Here is a 20,317-nt window from a genome sequence, read left to right on the forward strand (position 1 = left end):
TCCTACAATACTTTGCAACATGGCCAAAAGCAAGGCATTTATAACATTGAGTAATTGAATATATCTCTTTAAATTTGTAGGCCATCCATCTCACAAATAATCTTACTCTATCCTTAACATTATTCCATAATATAGGAGATAACTGTAAAATCCAGTTATTCAACTGTGTATTCTTATTCCTATTTACAGTTAAAATCTCAATATTTTATTTAAACTTCTTTTCACTTATATCACAATCTTTAAAGTTTTTCACCCACAATTGCTGCAATAGTTCTTCTTTCTCTACATATTTTTCCACATCAAATAATACAATTCTAGGTTATACAGGTTTAGGCACAATATACTTTAATCCTAAGTCCTGAATTTTGGAACACGATTTCAACTTTATCAGATCATCATTTGTTTCAGCTTCTACAAGGACTCCCCTATCTCTTATTGGTTTTAAGTTCCAAACTTTAAGGTTTGATAACATCGGCCTTATTTCTTTTAAGATATCCACTTTAACATCTTCGCTCGTTTTATGTTTATCTGTCGTTGCTTTAATAATCATAACCTTTGACACTGTATCTTCAAGTTTATTTTTCACAATAGTAGAATAACTTTGTTTTTCCTGCTTTATTTTTACTTTCTTTTTCAATAAGACATTCTCAAGATATACTTCTTGCGCCTTTTGTTCCAATTTATCCCATTTTTCCAAAATAATTCTTATCACTGCAATAGGGACTTTACTTTGCTCATTCCACAAAAACGAGCTTAATTCACTCCTTATTTCTCTAACGTAATCAAAACCTTCCATACTCGGCCGCTCACTTACACTGTTTTTTCGTTTTCTCTTCTTATGTTTTTCCCCATCGCTTAGTTCTTGTTTATCTTCCACTTTTTTTGACTTTTTACTTTTACTTCCTTTTTGCAAAGATTGGGAAGTGCCTGGTAATGATGTTGATCTTGTCTTTACTGGTGTTCTCTGTAAAGTTTTTCCAATAAGGATATCCTGTTCCACTAGTTCCTGGGCTGAACAAAAAATTTCTTTTGTCAAATCTTGTCGTTCACCTTCAGTAATAACGTTCACAACTGGCTGTACTTCTTGATCATCCATCCTTATCAAATCTTCCTCACTTGAAGAGGCAGAAGAAGAAGACATAATGTATAATATAAAACTCTATATTTACAATTAAAAACTGAAATCTAACAACAGAAATCAGTAACTATTTACAAATATACAATCAATGTAAGCAAACAAGGAGCCACAATCCACTTGTCAAAATGGAATATTAAAATTGCACTTAGAAAATCTATTCAATAAATGCTTCTAAAACACTTTGCCCAAGTTTAACAGGCAAAGGTCCCAGAGGATTGACTCACAAATTTGTGCCAATAAGGCAAACTGTGCCAAAGGGCACGGAAATGCTCACAATTTAACTAAGAGCACGGAATGCTCTAACACACCTCAAGAGGAGAAAATTTGAACACCCCCTCTTGAGCCAAATTTATTAACGAGACCTCGTCCCCTTTGATCTGTCTGGCTCAACTTCGCCAGGTAGGGGTATCACCCCTACCCGCCCGCCCCGGACCACGAGGAGGTGTGAGCATTAGACGCTTAGTTTTATTTGCCAGAAAATGCAATCAATAACTTATGTCTCGCACAAGCTAAATGGCACAATACAATCAGCAAAAATAAAACATTGCTTATTATCTATAATAAGATACTGTACAGGGAAATAGAGTGGGCAAGTAAATCAGAGAGTCTTATATTGGGAGATTTTAATTTCCCAGATATTGACTGGAATTTGGGCGCTGGTCACTCACACACTAGCAAGGCTTTTGTGGATTTATTGGATGATTGTTTTCTACATGAGCATGTTCAGGAATCAACTAGAGGGAAGAATACTCTTGATTTGATTATCAGCAGTGATTCTTCATGCATTAAGAATCTGCAGATAAATGAACCACTAGGTGGCAGTGATCACAATGTGCTGAAGTGGGATTTACTCAAAGAGGTAACTACCATTAGGGGTAAAGGGAAGAGTTATTGTTTTCGTAAAGGCGACTACGATGGACTGAGACAGTATTTAAATTCTATACAGTGGGACTAACTGATGTTACCAACAGCAAGTGCAAAATGGGAAGCATTCAAAGAACTTATCTTGGAAGCTACTAGGCTTTACATACCAACTAAGAAATATTATTATTATTATTATTAGCTGTATGGTGCAAGGAAGCCCGAGGCTTATGCTGCACCAGCCAAAAAAAAAAAAAAAAAAAAATTCCCTGAGTTACCCTGAAAGAGAGAGAGAGAGAGAGAGAGAGAGAGAGAGAGAGAGAGAGAGATGTAGAAGGGAATCACCAAGAGAGAGAAGAATGCTGATATCCAGCTCAGGACCCTGGGTGTGCCAAGCCCATACTCACCAGATGTGAGCCCCTGGGGACAAATTGTTCAAGGTTTAGGCCTAAATGGATGTCAGATGAACTGATGAGGCATATGGCAGAGAAGAAACATGCATGGGATACATACAAATTAACACATGACACAGAAACCTATGATAGATACAAGTTGATCTGTAATCAAGTTACAAAGGAGGCTAGGCAGGCGAAGGCAGATTACGAGAAATCTTTGGCAAGGGATGCAAAGAAAAACAGCAAAGAGTTCTTTACTTATGTAAACTCTAGAAGGAAGGGGATGAATCAGAGTGGTCCACTTGATATCGATGGGTCAACTGTTGATGATCCTGCTCAGGTAGCTAACAAACTAAATGAATATTTTGCATCGACATTCACACATGAGGAGTTATTTAGCGAGGGGAAAGCCAGAGTTGTATTCAACTCTAGCAGTAAGTTAGATAATCTTGTAATAACTGAGAGTAAAGTGGAGGAGAAATTGTTGAAGATAAACACAAGAAAGGCACCCGGGATGGATGGGATCTATCCAGTTAAAGGAGGCAGCAAAGGAAGTAAGCAAACCCTTAGCCATAATTATGAGAGCTTCCTTGGACTCAGGAGAGGTACCCACAGACTGGAGATGTGCAAATGTGACCCCAATTCACAAAGGAGGATCAAAGGCTGACACAAGTAATTATAGACCTGTGAGTTTAACTTCTGTTCCAGGAAATTTAATGGAGGCACTAGTTAAAGAAGCACTGCAGGATCATTTAGACAAGACTTCAGCTATAGCTCGGACACAGCATGGTTTTGTTAAGGGGAAGTCTTGCCTGACCAATTTGATTGGATACTATGATGCAGTCACAAAGGAACTGGATCAGGGAATAACTTTGATATTATATACTTGGATCTTAGAAAGGCCTTTGATACTGTTGCACATGGAAGACTGCTGCACAAATTGGAGCAGTGTGCCATTGGAGGCAAATTGCTGCTGTGAATAAAGGGGTGGCTGAGGTGGAGAAGACAGAGAGTGGTAATCAATGGACACTGCTCATCGTGGACTAATGTTATTAGTGGAGTCCCTCAGGGCTCAGTGTTGGGTCCATTATTGTTTTCTGTATTCATAAATGATATTGATGAGGGTATATCAAGCTTAATGTCGAAGTTTGCAGAAGATACAAAGGTAGGCAGGGTTGTCAAGGACACTACTGACACTATGCTGCTGCAACAGGATCTGGAAAGGTTGAGCAGATGGGCTGAGAGGTGGCAAATGAAGTTTAACATTGAGAAATGTAAAGTACTACACATGGGAAACAGCAACCCCAGAGCAACGTATCAACTCTGTGGTACTACACTGACAGTGGTAGAGAATGAAAGGGACCTGGGGGTGGTTGTGCAAGCAGATATGAAGTTCTCTGAGCAGTGCAGACGGGCTGCACGAATAGCTCATGGTGTATTGTCAATGTTATATAGGAATTTTTCTAGCAGGGATAAGGAGGTGATTATTCCCTTGTATAAGGCAATGGTCAGGACACACCTAGAGTACTGTATACAGGTCTGGAGGCCTCATTTCAAGAAGGATGTAGAGCTGCTGGAACGAGTACAGAGAAGGGCAACAAGATTAGTGAATGGAACAAAGGGGTGCTCTTAAAGAAAGGCTTAAGTTTTGCAAATTACAGTGTCTGGAGACTAGGCACCAGCGAGGTGATCTGATAGAGGTGTATAAAGCCTTGAATGGTTTGAGCATGCTCAATGCTGATGGGATTCTTCCTCTCGCTCAGAATAATCACCTGAGAGGGCATAAATTCAAATTGAGGAAAGACAGATGTTAGCATTAGTAGAGGCATTTGATGCAAGAAAGCAAGCTTATGCAGCATCAGCCAAAAAAAAAAAAAAAAAACCCACTTCCAGTTCGTTCAAAATACCTGTCCAGCTGAGCCTTAAAGCTATTTAGGCTATCAACCTCCACTACAAGGGATGGAAGTCTGCTCCACCAACCAACCACAATGGATGTGGTTGGTTGTTGGAACAGACTTCTTAGGATAGACGTGCGGAAATTTGCCTTTAGCCAGCGGGTGGTTGGTTGGTGGAACAGATTTCCATCCCTTCTCGTGGAAGTTGATAGCCTAAATGAGTTTAAGGCTCAGCGCTGGACGGGTATTTTGAACGAACAGAGGGGTGAAGTGGAAGTGGTTTTTTTTTTTTTTTTTTTTGGCTGATGCTGCATAAGCTTGCTTTCTTGCATGAAATGCCTCTACTAATGCTAATAGCAGGTTGCAGTCTGCAGTAAATTCTTATGTGGTATAATAATGTTAAATTTTGTTACATCATTACTTGATTACACCATGTTTAATTTATAATTTTTTGTGAAAATAATTCATCTCTATGTTTTAAAATTACAAATAGAAATGCAGATTATATCATATTATTTTGATTATTTAATTAATGGATAATATTGCTTATAATCACGTGTGGGATGCTGATTTTTAAAATTTCATCAGTCATGAGTATAAAAGTGTGGAGCCACCAAACCTGAAAGCTTCATTACTGCACTTCAGATAGTTATAGGTTTGTGCTACATCCAATTTATCAATTTTATTTGCCATCGGTCCCAACCACAGCCATCTTTGGTTTAGACTTATGGTGAATGGGGGGGGGGATATACAACAAACAAATTAATGTACAGTTGATTTTTGGATATCAGTTTGGGCTTTTTTTAAGAGCAAAGTAATTTCAAATAAAAAATTAGCTACTGGCTATTGCAATAAACTCATCAGACTTTTCAGTTATTCTGCATGGAGTTTCATGTGCATATGGATCAGCAGTTCATTAATTAAGGGCACAAAGGGTATTCTTATTAAAAGAGACTTGAGTTCAGAAAATTATAGTTTGAAAACTATGCATTGGCAAGATGACCTGACTTAGGCATTGAACACTTTAAAAGGGTTTAGTAAACTAAACACCAAGGATATATTTACAACTGATCACATGACATATTACACAAGGTGACACAAATTTAAATTGAGAGGGTATTAGCTGTAGAACAGATGTCCAAAAACTTTCCTTTAGTCAAGGGGTGAATGACTGTTGGAATAAACTCTCGCCTACTCTTGTGGAAGTTGGAAGTTTATTTAAATTTAATGAATAAAATGGCCATATACTTTAATGAAACAGGTGAAGTAACTAGTGTCACCATTCCTTAACAAGATGAGGAAAGGTGACACTAGTTATTCTTGTTTTTTTTTTTATTTTTTTCTGGCTGTTGTTTGCATATGTTTACTTTCTTCTGCCATTTTGCTGATAAAAATACTAATATCAGCAGACTTTTTTTGAAACTAAAAAAAACTTCTTACCTTCTAAAGAAAGATGGAGTATACTGAGATAAGTAATATAAACAGAGGCCAGGTTGGAGACACATCCAGGCTTCATCTAACTTATTTGCAATGGCTACTGCAATTAAGTAGCTACAACGACTCGTAGGCATTCTTTTATCTGTTGGTTTTGGTCTTCCAGTATATGTCTATTAAATGAAAATTTAGCATGTAATTTGTAATAATGATTTTAAGCATAAAGGACAGAGTGAATTACACTATCAAGTTAAAAAAAATTATCTTGAATTTAATGACTTTCTAAAAGGCATTATTTAAGAGAGCATTTGGCATTATTATGCAACAACTAAAACTTTTCATTATTTACGAGAGAAAAAGCATTTCCAAATCTTGTTTACAGACTAGCTCTCTTAACAAATACAGTATATGAAACTTGTAAAGTAGCATTCTCTTTGAAAGTGAAACTTTCAAAGAGAAAAAGAGTAACAAAATTAATTGTGATATATTGTGACATATATCTGTAGAAAAGTTCTGTAAGATTTAGAGTTAACATCCATTATGAAATGGAAGTTAACTCTAAATCTTACAGAACTTTTATGAAATCCATTACGAAACTGGACTACTTGTGAGATCATGAGTATTAATAAAAATTTATGCTCAATTCAAAGGAATGAAAAAGCAATTTAAAACAGTAAATGGATGAATATTACACTCCTGAAAACTGCATCCAAGGTAACTGTTCTTATTTTATTCGTTTCAGTCTTTCACCATGTAATAAATCAACAGATGATATTAAGTTCTTTCTGCTATATGAGTGTCAGTCTTGTTTTTTTATTGTCTTTCAGTAGTAATCACTGTAGCAATTAGGGAATGTATTTATGTGTGCACTATGAAGGGTGTGTGTGTGTGTGTGTGTGTGTGTGTGTGTGCGGGCGCACGGCAACCAGGCACATGAAAGCTGCAAGCATCCAGGTGGAAATCTTTGAGTTGATTAATTAAAAATATAAAAATTAATAACAACAAAACAAAAAAAGGGTAAACCAAGTTCAAAACAAGTTTTCAACCAATAAGTGCACGCTATTTGAAGATGCACAGAGTGATAGTAATTGATTGGTTGGTTACTTAATAATTAATTTGGTGTTTCAACTACTTGATCACAGTCACATTACATACAGATAACTGTGTATTGTGTGTGTGTGTGTGTGTGTGTGTGTGTGTGTGTGTGTGTGTGTGTGTGTGTGTGTGTGTGTGTGTGTGTGTGTGTGTGTTGCAGACAAAAAATCACGTACAGGAATTTTTCCGGCAGTGAAAAGATGATTATCCAATTGTATAACGCAATGGTTAGGCTACATTTTGAGTAATTTACACAGCTCCAGAGAAGAGCAACAAGATTAATGGCCATAACAGGGTACCCTCACCATGAAAAACCTGAGTTCTGAAAATTGCAGCATCTGGAAATTGCATCTGTAAAGAGATACGAGTGAAGTTTTGGCCTTTAATGGACTGGGTAAATTAAATGCTGATAGCATTTAACTCTTTCTCAGACAACATTCATAAGAGGACATAAATTTAAGATAAAACATGATGGATGCAGGATAGATGAGCAAAAATTTGATTTCAGCCAGAGAGCAACTGAATTGGTGGAACAATTCAGTTATTCTCTGAGGACCTAACAAGTACAGGGCAATGTTCACAAAAAACTAGTGAGTAAGGACTGAAATTGTGTCTGCAATTCTGCCTAGACACAACAGGAGGTACATGTAGAGAGCCTTGTCAATCAATTTGGTTCTGGAAAGATTGTGCAAGGCTCATGGAGTAAAATTTTTCTCAGTGCAGTCTGTGCTTATTAACAAGAGAGACGGCGCCTCCGTAGCCAGGTAGGAAGGAGCAGCAGTGCGTAGCACACGCTTCTTGATTAGACCGGGGTTCGAGCCTGTCACCACCAAATACGAAGGACGCGGAAAGGTCAGGGAATGACCACCGCATATCCCGCAGCAATATGGCCTTAGTTGCTAATGCTCCTAAAAACCAAACAACAACAACAACAACAAGAGAGAACACTTTTGCAGGGATGGAGGTTGGGATATGCTTAAATAAAGGAGTGTAAGAATATTTGCTGATGCTATCGAGGCAGTGATAGGTGGGTCAGAAAACTGCTAACTTGGGGGTTAAACAGACTAATAGATTAACTAGAGCCATGGGAAGAGGTGAAAGCTATTCTTGCATTGCTACTATTGGTAACTGCAGCAACCTGGGAAGCAGGGTACCTGGGATTTCAAAGTCTGCTGTAACTAACAGTAAAAACAGGTGCATGCATACTTGCATGCACACCAAAGCAAGGAGCATTGTAAATAAATTTGATGAATTTGAAGTACTGATTAGTCATTAAATGCAAACAATGCAGTGACAGCACAGACATGGTGTCACTCAGACATAACTGATGCTGAATTTGAAATGGATGTACAATATATAATGGAAGGACAGACAGGAGAGGAGGGATGGGACATTATGCTCTTAATTAACAAGCATATTAAATCTAAGGCAGTACAGATATCGATATGGATGACTAGTGCAATGTTGAGTCAGTCTGATATGATGTAAACACTAAGAAAACAAAAATGAAAGCAGGAGTGTGCTATATGGCTATTAATAATAATAATAATAATAATAGGTCTAATGACTGTGATGAATATACAAAGCAGCTCTACAGAGAAATATAGTGGACCAGTAAATCAAAATGTCTTATAATGGGGGAATTTAACTTTCCAGATGTTGACTAGAATGGTCACTAGAATGACTAGGGTTGGTCACTCACATGCAAATAAGACTTTTGTAGATTTATTGGATTACTGTTTTCAACAGCAGTACGTTAGAGAAGCAACAAGAGGAAGCAATACTCTTGATCTTGTCATTAGCAGTGAATTCTTCAAGCATTAAGAATGTGCAGGTAAAAGACCCACTGGGTGGCAGTGATCACAGTATACTAATGTGGAATTTAATTAAAGACTACTGTCAAAGGTAAAGGCATATGTTATCATAAGGGTGACCTCGGTGGTCTCAGACAGTATTTAAATTCTATGTGGTGGGACCAACTGAGGATATTACCAACAGAAAATTCAAAGTGGGAAACATTCTGAGTAGTAATCAGAGAAGTTACTAGGCTTTTAATGCCAACTAAGAAATACTCTTCAATGCTTAGACCTAAATGGATGTTACATGAACTGATAAGACTTGGGCAGAGAAAAATATGCATGGGATGCAATTAAATCATCAGGTGATACAGAAGCCTAAGGTATATATAAAACAGTCTGTAATCAAGTCATAAAGTAGGTTTAGCAAGTTAAAGCAATGGAAAGTCTCTAGCAAAGAATGCAAAGACTTCTATGCTTATATTAACGGTAAAGTACTAGATGATACTTATCAACTGGTGCGATACCAGCACTTTGCTTATTGGAGGTCTGAAGTGGTGGAACCCATGTTTAGTCTCCAGAGCTAAGTTCTAGTCAACCTTTCCCTGTCTCTTCCATCACGCAGTATGACTGATGACTTTTGAGGTTATGATGGACATCATGGAGAGATCCAATCTTCCTTACATTTCGAGGATATAGCTCTAAAATGGTGTTCGCAGGCCAGCCGCTAGTTGGTACACCAGAACGAACCTATTGGTAACTTTCTAGAAGGCTTCCGGATCAGCTAGTGTATAATCTTGCTACTTCTACTCTGCCAGATAGTAACTGAAGAGAGTCCGAGTAGTGTGGATGTGTGGGGCATTGTTGAGGCCAAGTTATGTCAAAGATCTGAATATAAATTTTTACCATGTGTACGCCATATCCAAAAATTTCATTACTTCATACAGCACGTCCCCCTCCACTTTTTCTTATTATTCAATACACCATGAATTGCCAAACTAATAGAGTAAGCTTATCTGCGAAAAGATCTAAACGTCCCAAACACTTCCTAGTTCATTTCGCAAATATACGTGGTCTCAATTCTAATCTCAACGATGTCCGTTTCCACTTTCAGTCTGCCAAACCCCATGTATTTTTTCTGACAGAATCTCAGTTATCGGTTGATTCAACTACTACTCATCTCAGATGCCCAAATTATTCGCTGTATGATTCCTTTCGCCTCAAAGGTGGTACTTGTGCATATGTCCGTTCTGATATTCCCTGTCAGAGACTTAGCAATTTGGAATCTCCTCTCTTTGATCTTCCCCGGCTTAAAATCTCTCTACCTCATTGTGTTAAATTCATCTGTTGTCTCTACCTTTCTCCCAACTCCACTAATCACTTGCAGCTCTTTGACTTCCTCTCTTTGCAACTTGACTTTCTCCAGTCCAACTTTCCTAACAGTGAGGTAATTTTCCTTGATGATTTTAATGTTCACAACTCCAGCTGGCTTCCGTTTTCTAGTCACACCAACCCAGTTGGTCAAGAGGCTGAGGCTTCTGAAATTACTAATGACCTTGCACAGATTGTTCATTTATCTACAAGAATACCAGAAAATCCTAACCGTACAACCAACAGGTTTTATCTTTTTCTCACAAAAAACCTGCCTAAGTACACAGTCGAAGTGAGTGGTCCTTTAGGCACCTCAGATCACAACCTGGTGATTGTCTCTTCCCCAATGGAGATTTTATCTCATGGATATTCCCAATCTCGTGTTGTTTGGTATTACAAGAATGCAAAATGGGATGACCTGCAAAATTTCTTTTCTTCTTTTCCTTGGTCAGATTACTGTTTCAAAACTCCTGATGTCAACGTTTGTTCAGATCATGTCAGTGAAATTATTCTTGTAGGAATGGAATCCTTTATCCCACACTCCACTTTAAAATCTCGTCCTTTATCTAAACCTTGATTTTCCAATAAATGTGCTAAGCCTATTCAAAAGAAGAATGTTGCATATTGTAATTGGCTTGTTTCCAATTCTTCAGTTTCATTTTTCTGCCTACACCAAAGCTCGCAACAATTGTAAAGCAGTCATTAAAAGGTCCAAACTAGATTTTGAACAGGCTGAGAGTAGAAAACTTGCTTCTTGCCCTAATGGTAGTCGAGCATTCTGATCTCTTGCCAAAGCTATTGTCCGCAACTTTTGTCCATCTCTTCTCCCACCTCTGTCAAAACTAGATGGTTCTGTTGTCACTTTGGCCAAGGATAAAGCTGACCTGCTAGCATCTCATTTTTCTTCCAGCTCATGTATTAATGATCTTGGTAAATGCTGCATTCAATGCCTCCTGTGGTCTTCAGTCAAAAGGATGTCAGAAGAATTTTGACGAATCTCGATGCTAAGAAGGCTCCAGGTCCTGATGGTATTTCTCCACTTGTTCTCAAAACCTGTGCTCCTGAACTTACTCCTGTTCTTTGCTGCCATTTTTCACTTTCTTATTCCAAAGGTGTTTTTCCTTCTGCTTGGAAATTTGCTCATATCCAGCCAGTTGCTAAAAAGGGTGACAATTCCTAACCATCCAATTATCGTCCCATTGCAATTACTTCTACTCATTCTAAAGTAATGGAGAAATCAATTAACTGCCAACTCTTAAACTACCTAGAAACCTTCCATCTGATCAACAATCGCCAGTATGAATTCCGTCAGTGTCGATTTTGTTACCCATTTATGGACAAATTCAATGGAAAAGTTTGGTGAAACACAAGCAGTTGCTCTTGACATCTCACAGGCTTTTGATCTTGTTTGGCATAAAGGTCTTCTAAACGACCTTCCATCTTATGGTTTGCCAACTGTTTTTTGTAATTGGTTATTCAGTTTTCTCTCTGATTGTTCATCGAGGGTGACGGTAGATGGCTCTCTGTCTTCTAACTTCTCCACTAATGCTAGTATCCCCCAAGATTCAGTTATTTCTGCCACTCTTTTCTTCTTGTATATTAATGGCTTTCTTCCATTGACTGGAAATGCTATCCATAGTTTTGCTGATGATAGCACATAGCATTCCACTGTCCATTTTGAGAAACCTTGCCCTGCTCAATCAGCTTCAACTTCTCGAATATCCGCTACCAATTCCTTAAATGTCGATCTCTAGGTAATTTTCAGGTGGAGCAAAGACAACTTAGTTGATTTCAATCCTTCTAAAACTCGGTCCTGTCTTATATCTCGCAAAAAGGATTCTTCTGCTCCTATGCTTATCTTTGGTGACACTCCGATTTCTAGGCAAAATGATATATCTCTTTGGGGATTACCCTGACTTCTAATCTCTCTTGGCACAAGCACATTACAAATATTGCTTCCTCTGCATCTAAAAAACTTGGTTTTCTCTTTTGCTCTCGGTGTTAGTTTTCTTCAAAACAGCTGTTCACGCTGTACAAATCGCAAATTCGCCCTACCATGGAATATTGTTCCCATATCTGGGGCAGTGGCCCCAAAACCTTTCTCAGGCTTCTAGATTCCATTCAGAAGAGGGCAGTTAGATTAATTAATGACTCATCTATAACAGAGTCTCTCCATTTGCTATCTCCCAGACATACTGTTTCTGCTGCATGCCTTTTCTACAGATAAAATGTAAAGTGTATTGATGTCTAATGGCACCAGGAGTTCCCCCATCTCTGTGTTGCTTTCATTGTGGGTGTACCAGTTCACTGGGAAGGCCAGAGATTTAAAAGTGTATGGATTTTGTATAAGTGTAATGTTGTGTACCATTGTTCATCTAGCCACTTAGCTGCTGGACCCCTACTGAGGCCCAACGTTGCCCACACTTGGCCCCGTGGAGGCAGACGAGGTACACAGTAGTATGATGCTTTACTCTGGCAGGCCCTGCCACCTAGTTTCCTGAGATTTCAGCGGCTAGGGCCTATGTGAAAAAAAATAAATAATGCAACATGCGGCGATTTCGGGGTAAATCGCTAAGAAGATTTTTAGAGCCCAAAAGGGCATGCATGACGATTTGAACAATTAAAATTTTGGTATTTGGTGGGACATGCGCTATGATGTTTAGTCAGAGTAGTTTGCTGTTTGTTTGTTTGGTTTAATTTGGTTTTTTTTTTTTTTTTTTTTAAGAGCATTAGCAACTAAGGCCATATTGCTCCAGGATATGCAGTGGTCATTCCCTGACCTTTCCGCATCCTCCATATTTGGTGGTGACGGGCTTGAACCCCAGTCTCATCAAGAAGCGTGTGCTATGCACTGCTGCTCCTTCCCACCTGGCTACGGAGGCGCCTGTTTTTTTTGTTGTTTGGTTTTTAGGAGCATTAGCAACTAAGGCCATATTGCTCCGGGGATATGCGGTGGTTATTCCCTGACCTTTCTGCATCCTACATATTTGGTGGGCACGGGCTCGAACCCTGGTCTAATCAAGAAGTGTGTGCTATGCACTGTTGCTCCTGCCCACCTGGCTACGGAGGTGCCTTAGAGAGTAGTCAGACTGGGGAGGAGACTGAAGGTTGGGGGAAAAAGTCAGAAATATTTGGTCAATAGGGAAGACGACCCCAGAGAAGGTCAGTGAGGCATGTCCATGCTCCACCAGGAAAAGAGGGATGGGGGAGAAGAAACAGCAGAGCAGTCCTCTCTCTCCCTCACCCAGGAAGAGGAGTAAAAGCCCTGTGCAAGTGAGCACAGGTGTAGGATCGCCTTATGGCGTCAGCAGCAAAGCTGCGTGTAGTCATAGTAGTTGAAGTATCCAAGATGCGAAAGTTACTGGGACAGTCCTGACCTGTCTAGTAGTTAGCATATCCATTTTTGTGCAGGTGATGCACAAGCAGGTATCCTCACACACACGTCAGTCATATTTCCGCGTCTCTATCAGGTAGGTCGTTGTACTAAGAGTCCGCGAGATTCCTCCTTATTGAAGTTTCTTATATTCAGCAGTTGTGTTTATCGCTGGAGGGGTAAGCAGCTCTTGCACGAGTTTCTCCTTATTATTGTGGTTCCCTGTGAACAGCAATTTGTGTTCCGCGCTGGGTAAACAACTCCTGCATGACTTTTGGTTAGTGCCTTGTACGCTTCGAATGAATCTAGTAGGTGTGACTTGAGATGTCTTGAGAAGTACGTGATTGCTGTCATAAGTCTGCAGCATAGGCCTTCATAGTTGGTACATTATGTGTGTCCAAGTTTCTGGCTCCCCACAGGAGCAACGTGGGTTTTCTAGGGTTCTGAAAGATGCTAATTTCGCATTGAATTCTCCTTGGCCTGTCAGCAAATAGGTTGTGAAGAGGCTGGGTTGAAACCAGGGTGGGGGCTTGGGGTACACCCTGTCTATGGTGGGCAGAAATTTCTTTGTAATTTCACCTTTGGTTGTGGCAGTCCATCGATCCTGCCATACCTGCTGTAAGTGCCTTTGTAGTCTGATTTTTTCTTCTTTCTGATTCGCAGCTGTGTTTACTGTAAAGCCAAGGAAGGTGCAGGGTTGTCCTTTTGCAATGCAGTGAGGGGTGCCGCAGCGAATAGCCTCTAAGTCCAGGGGGAGGGGCCCCTGTTAATACCAGTAGGGCAGGAGTGCTGGTGGTACAGCAGGCACGGGTAATGGTTAGAAGTACTGTCCATTTAGTGGCATCCAGTGTCCGTCGATTTACGGCAGTTACGGCTTTTTGAAACCAGGCCTAAGATTAGTTGTGTGTCATTCAACTTATACTCTAAAACAACAGCCTTGATTGAGATTAGTTATATGAGAATTTGGAAGTTTAAAAGAAAATTCCACCAATTGTCCTCCCTCAAGTTTCTCCTTTATAATTCAAGACAACCTTTTATTTTTTTATGTAAGGAATTTAAATGAGACAATTGCCCTCAGAGTCTGAATTCAGCTCATCAGTCAATTGTCTGATTAGCTACACTCGTGCTCCTGATCAAATAATGTTTTCACTATTCTTTAAGAAATGGTTATATCTATTTTTTTCTGGGATCGCTTCCTCGTAGGGTGCTCTAAGTGACGTACCTAACAATATGACAATATCTGGTGTAAGAAATAAATTTCAAGGTGTTCTTGAGATCAGGCACAGGGAAAACTCCTGGAGGCAATATAGGCCTCTGTGTCAACTTGTCTAATGCCAGGTAATAATAATTATGCAGATAACAAGTTTATTTGAACGATCTTATCATTTCTTTGAGTTGATATAATAGTAATAGTAATAGTGGCATGCAATGCAAGAAAGCAAGCGTATATAGCATCAGCCAAAAAAAAAAAAAAATTTTACGCAACCATTCCCTCTAAATGTTTGTCCAGTTCCTCCTTAAATTTATTGAACTTATCAACTTCCACAACAACAGATGGAAGTTTGTTCCAGCAGTTAACCACCCGCTGGCTAAAGGCAAATTTTCACACACATCTATTCTGCAGCTGTCTTTCCTCAATTTGAATTTATGCCCCCTTAGGTCCTTATCTGAACAAGTGGAAAAATCTCATCAGAATTCAGCGTGCTCAACCCATTCAAGGCCTTATGAACCTCAATTAGATCACCTCACAGGTGCCTAGTCTTCAGCTGCTACAATTTACAGAACTTAAGCCTCTCTTGGTAAGATGATCCCTTCATTTCCCCTCACCAATCTTGTTGCCTTTCTCTGTACATGCTCAAGCAAATCTACATCCTTCCTAAAATGAGGCCTCCAGACCTGTACGCAGTACTCAAGGTGTGGCCTGACCATTGCCTTATACAGAGGAACAATCACCTCCTTTTCCTTGCTAGCAAAATTCCTGTATATCATTGACAAAACCCCATGACCTCCTCTGGCAGCCTGTCTGTAGTGTAGTACCACACAGTTGGTACGTTCCTCTGGGATTACTTCTACCCAATGTAGTACTTTGCAATTGTCAATGTTAAATTTCTTCCATTCCATTTCTTCCACTGAGAAGTTGCCACTTCTCAGCCCATCTTCCCAAATTTTCTAGACCCTGTTGCAGTAGCACACTGTCATTAACAACCCTGCCAACCTTTGTATCATCTGCACACTTTGACACTAAGCCTCATATACCTTCATCAATATCATTGATAAATATAAAAAACAACAGTGGACCCAACACCGAACCCTGTGGGACTCCACTAATAACATTAGTCCACAAAGAGCAGCACCCATTGATTACCACCCTCTGTCTTCTCCCACTTAACCATCCTTTTATCCATTGTAGCAGCTTACCCTTAATACCATTCTGCTCGAATTTGTACAATAGTCTTCCATGCGCAACAGTGTCAAAAGCTTTCCTGAAATCCAAATATATGATATCAAAATTATTTTTTGCATCCAGTTCCCTTGTAACCACATCATAATATATATCCAATCAAATTTGTTTGACAAGACTATCCCTTAACAAACCCATGCTGTGTCTGAATTATTGCTGCAGTCTTGTCTAGATGATCCTGCAATGCATCTTTAACCAGTGACTCCATTATTTTACCCGGAACAGAAATTAAACTAACTGGTCTGTAATTACTCGTGTCACCCTTCAATCCCCTTTTGTGAATTGGGGATACATTTGCACATCTCCAGTCCATGGGGACCTCCCCCGAGTCCAAGGATGCTCTCATAATTATGGCTAAGGGTTTGCTTAGTTGCTTTGCCGCCTCCTTTAATATAACTGGATAGATCCCATCCACCCCAGGTGCCTTTCTTATGTTTAACTTCAACAATTTCTCCTCCACTTTGCTCTCAGTTATTACAAAATCATTTTAAGCACCCTGCTACAATTTGATAACCTTCTGGCATTTTCAATCCTTAATAACACCTCATGTGTGAATGTAGATGCAAAATACTCATTCAGTTTGTTTGCTATCTGAGCAGGATCATCAACAGTCGAACCATCGATATCAAGTGGACTAATCTGATTCATCCCCTTCCTTTTAGAGTTTATATAAGTAAAAAAAATCCTTGCTGTTTTTCTTAGCATCCTTTGCCAAAGATTTCTCGTAATCTGCCTTCGCCTGCCTAACCTCCTTTGTGACTTGATTACAGACTAGCTTATATCTGCCATAGGCTTCTGTGTTGCCTGATAATTTATATGCATCCCATGCATTTTTCTTCTCTGCCACGAGTGTCATTGGTTCATTTGACAACCATTTAGGACTAAACCTTAAACAATATTTCTTAATAGGTATGAAGCGATTAGTAGCTTCCACAATTAATTCCTTGAATGCTTCCCACTTAGAATTTGCTGTTGGTAACATCACCAGTTGATCCCACTGTAGAGAATTTAAAAACTGTCTGAGACCACTGTAGTCACCTTTACGGAAGCAGAAACCTAGGAAGCAGAAAAGCAGCTGATGGTAATTATATCTTTAAGTAAATCCCACATCAGTACACTGTTATTACTGCCACCTAGTGGTTCCTTTATCTGCAAATTCTTAATACATGAATGATCACTGCTGATAACCAGATCAAGAGTATTATCCTCTCTGATTGCCTCCAGAACATGCTACTGCATAAAACAATCATCCAATATCTTATCATTTCTCTGAATTGATTCAATTGAGAGCAAAGATAATGAAGGACTTGTGCCAGGTAAACCATTCTGCAGATTAGGGGGACAATGAGCATTAGCAGTGGCCAAAGATGCAAAATAACTAAAGCTTATACTGCATCAACAAAAAAAAAAAAAATAATAATAATAACTAGGGGGCTTTGCCCCCTGCTCGCTATGCTCACTTCTTTTGATAAAGTAAAATAAAATACTTACAAAAGCTTTTGACACCGTGTGTGTCTCTTTGCTATGAATACATAAATATGTTACATAGGGAAATCAAGCATGGTACTGCATGGTCATGTTAGATAAACATAGCGCAATACCACGCTTAAACAGAAGCTTGTTCTACCACAGTAAAACAAGCTTCTGTTACGTATTTTAGTACATGTTACATATTACACGTAACCTGCATCTCTCTTTTCCCACTGGCTGAACAAATATCACTAGGAGGAAAATTATTTTAATATATAGAAAGATAACAACAATGATACCTCCCACTTCACCTATTCATTCCCTCCAATAGTTTGTATAGTTCTCCCTTGAATTTATTTAAACTTTTAACTTCCACAACAACAGATAGAAGTTTGTTTCAGAAATCAACCACCTGCTGGCTAAAGACAAACTTCCGAACATCTATTCTGCAACCATTCTTCTTCAATTTCAATTTGTGCCCCCTTTTGTGTGTGTGTGTGTGTGTGTGTGTGTGTGTGTGTGTGTGTGTGTGTGTGTGTGTGTGTGTGTGTGTGTGTGTGTGTGTGAGAGAGCAAGAGGAAGGATCCTATCAGCATTGAGCTTACTCAATCCATTCAGCCATAAACACCTCAATCAGATCACCTTACAGGTGCCTAGTCTTCAATGATGAAATTTGCACAACTGAAGCTTTTCTTGCAAAGTGCACACCTTTGTTCTGCTCACCAATCTTGTTGCCCTTCTTTGTACTCGTTCCAGCTCTACATCCTAAAATGAGGCCTCCAGACTGGTATGAGTACTCAAGATGTGATCTGATCACTGCCTTATACAAAGGGATAATCACTTCCTTATCCCTGCTAGCAAAATTGCTGTATATCATTGACAAAACAACCCCAGGGGCTCATATCTGGTATGGGCTTGGCACACCCATGGTTGTTGTTGTTTGGTTTTTAGGAGCATTAGCAACTAAGGCCATATTGCTCCGGGATATGCGGTGGTCATTCCCTGACCTTTCCGCATCCTCCGTATTTGGTGGTGACAGGCTCGAACCCCGGTCTAATCAAGAAGCATGTGCTACGCACTGCTGCTCCTTCCCACCTGGCTACGGAGGCGCCTACACCCATGGTCCTGAGCTGGATATCATCATTCTTCTCTTTCTTAGTGATTCCTTTCTACTTCTCTCTCTCTCTCTCTCTCTCTCTCTCTCTCTCTCTCTCTCTCTCTCTCTCTCTCAGGGTAGGCACCTCCATAGCCAGGTTGGCAGGAGCAGCAGTGCATAGCACATGCTTCTTGATTAGACCGGGGTTCGAGCCCGTGATCACCAAATATGGAGGATGCAGAAAGGTCAGGGAATGACCACTGCATATCCCTGGAGCAATATGGCCTTAGTTGCTAATGCTCCTAAAAACCAAATAACAAACACACTCTCTGGGTAACTCAGAAATTTTTTTTTTTGCATGGCGCAGCATAAACTTTATATTATTATTAATAATAATAAAAAATAATAAAAAACCCCATGAGTTATCCTGGCATCTTGTTTTGTTCAGCCAAGCCCTTCATCACATCATAGCCAGCAAAACGCTATCATCCAGTACAGGGTCATGCTGACCAGCGTCGTAGAGATCACCACCTCCCCTTAATCAGGTCAACCTGCAGGTGCTCTGTTTACGTTGTCTCTCTGCAGTGGAGAACGACTACCCACTGGGGTACTTAAAAGAAGGGAAAGTTGTGCTATGCTAAATTTAACTGAATGACAAACTACGTCCTCATACAGTAAGAATTGATTTTATTGCCTGGCAGTCGAACACTTTACAAACTATATAGAGTTTTCAGTAAGTAATATACAGTGAAACTTCCCTTTAACGGACAGCCATGGGGAACGAGAATTTGTCCGTTAGAGAGAAGTGTCCGCTAACAAGAAGTCTGAGGGTGAAAAAAAAAAAGAAAGAAAGAAAAATCGTTAAATGTAAAATTAAATTAAAATATATATAGATTTTGAACAATATTTTTGTAAATAATATACAATTACATACACAAGAGATAAAGAAAAATCGTCAAACGTTTAATGTAAAATTAAATTATATACAGATTTTGCACAATATTTTTGTAAATAATATACATACAATTGTGCTATGCATATTATGACTTTATCTTAAGAAAAATACATACAGTAATCACTTATTTTCTTTTGCACCTTCTTCCGGCTGATAATTTTGTTTTCAACATTTGTTTGGAGTGAAGAAACCGTTGAAAGTCTTTCAGTATCTTCTTCAGCGGCGAAAAACATTTTTAAACGGTTGATTTGTATGAGCGCTTCTTCCATTTTCATCGGTGGTTCGTTGTTAATATGTTCTTCGACAGAATGACCTCCTTCCATTTCTTCATCCTCATGAGGAACTTCTTGAACAATATCGATGATAAGGTCGTTGATATCTAGAGCACCATCTTCTGTAGTGAGGTTCGAGTCTATATCTTTGTAGCCAGGGTCACTTGTAGCTGAAGTATCGTACATTATCAATAGATGTTGAAGTTCTTATTCTTCTTGTTGATCCACATTGCTGTTCACAACTTCAATTTTTGCGTTTGAGAAGCCAGACTTTACAAAACAGTTCACGACTGTTTGTTTTCTAATTGCGTTTACTGAAGAGGAAATCCATTGAATCACATCTAGGATGCTGATTTTCTTTTCAAGGTCACTCACACATGTTACATCGTTCATGTTTGCAATGAGATGTCTTAAAACACGCTTTCTGTAGTGAAGTTTAAAATTTTTTATTATCCCTTGATCCAAGGGCTGACACTCTGCAGTTGTGTTTGGTGGCAGAAAAACGATTTGAACGTTGGACAATTCAATGTGCGGGTGAGATGTAGCATTATTCACGAAAAGAATAATTTTTCTGTTTTGGTTAAAGTGACTTATCCATTCACTCATGATATCTCGTGCCATCCACGCTTTTTTATTAGACTACCAGTCAACATTCAAAAGATTCAACTTTATGCCCTTAAAACAACGAGGATTTTGTGGTTTTCC

The 20,317-nt window shown here is 39.2% G+C and overlaps 2 protein-coding genes across 5 annotated transcripts in view; one reads left to right on the forward strand and one right to left on the reverse strand.

The window, feature by feature from the left end:
- Arv1 (ACAT-related protein required for viability 1) overlaps positions 1-20,317 on the forward strand; it is a 494,559-nt gene that overhangs the window by 268,446 nt on the left and 205,796 nt on the right. The gene's annotated exons all lie outside the window — the stretch shown is intronic.
- The window catches only part of LOC150084827 (dehydrogenase/reductase SDR family member 7-like), a 158,580-nt gene that overhangs the window by 29,148 nt on the left and 109,115 nt on the right, over positions 1-20,317 (reverse strand). For all 4 annotated transcript variants that reach the window (XM_090375573.1, XM_090375574.1, XM_090375572.1 and 1 more), the window contains exon 7: positions 5,730-5,896. In XM_090375573.1, coding sequence (XP_090231699.1) covers positions 5,730-5,896 — 167 coding nt within the window. The remainder of the gene's footprint in view (positions 1-5,729; positions 5,897-20,317) is intronic.

The sequence above is a fragment of the Mastigoproctus giganteus genome, chromosome 6 (assembly GCF_048544385.1).
Source record: "Mastigoproctus giganteus isolate SK-2022 chromosome 6, ASM4854438v1, whole genome shotgun sequence".
In the NCBI taxonomy this organism is placed as follows: domain Eukaryota; kingdom Metazoa; phylum Arthropoda; class Arachnida; order Uropygi; family Thelyphonidae; genus Mastigoproctus; species Mastigoproctus giganteus.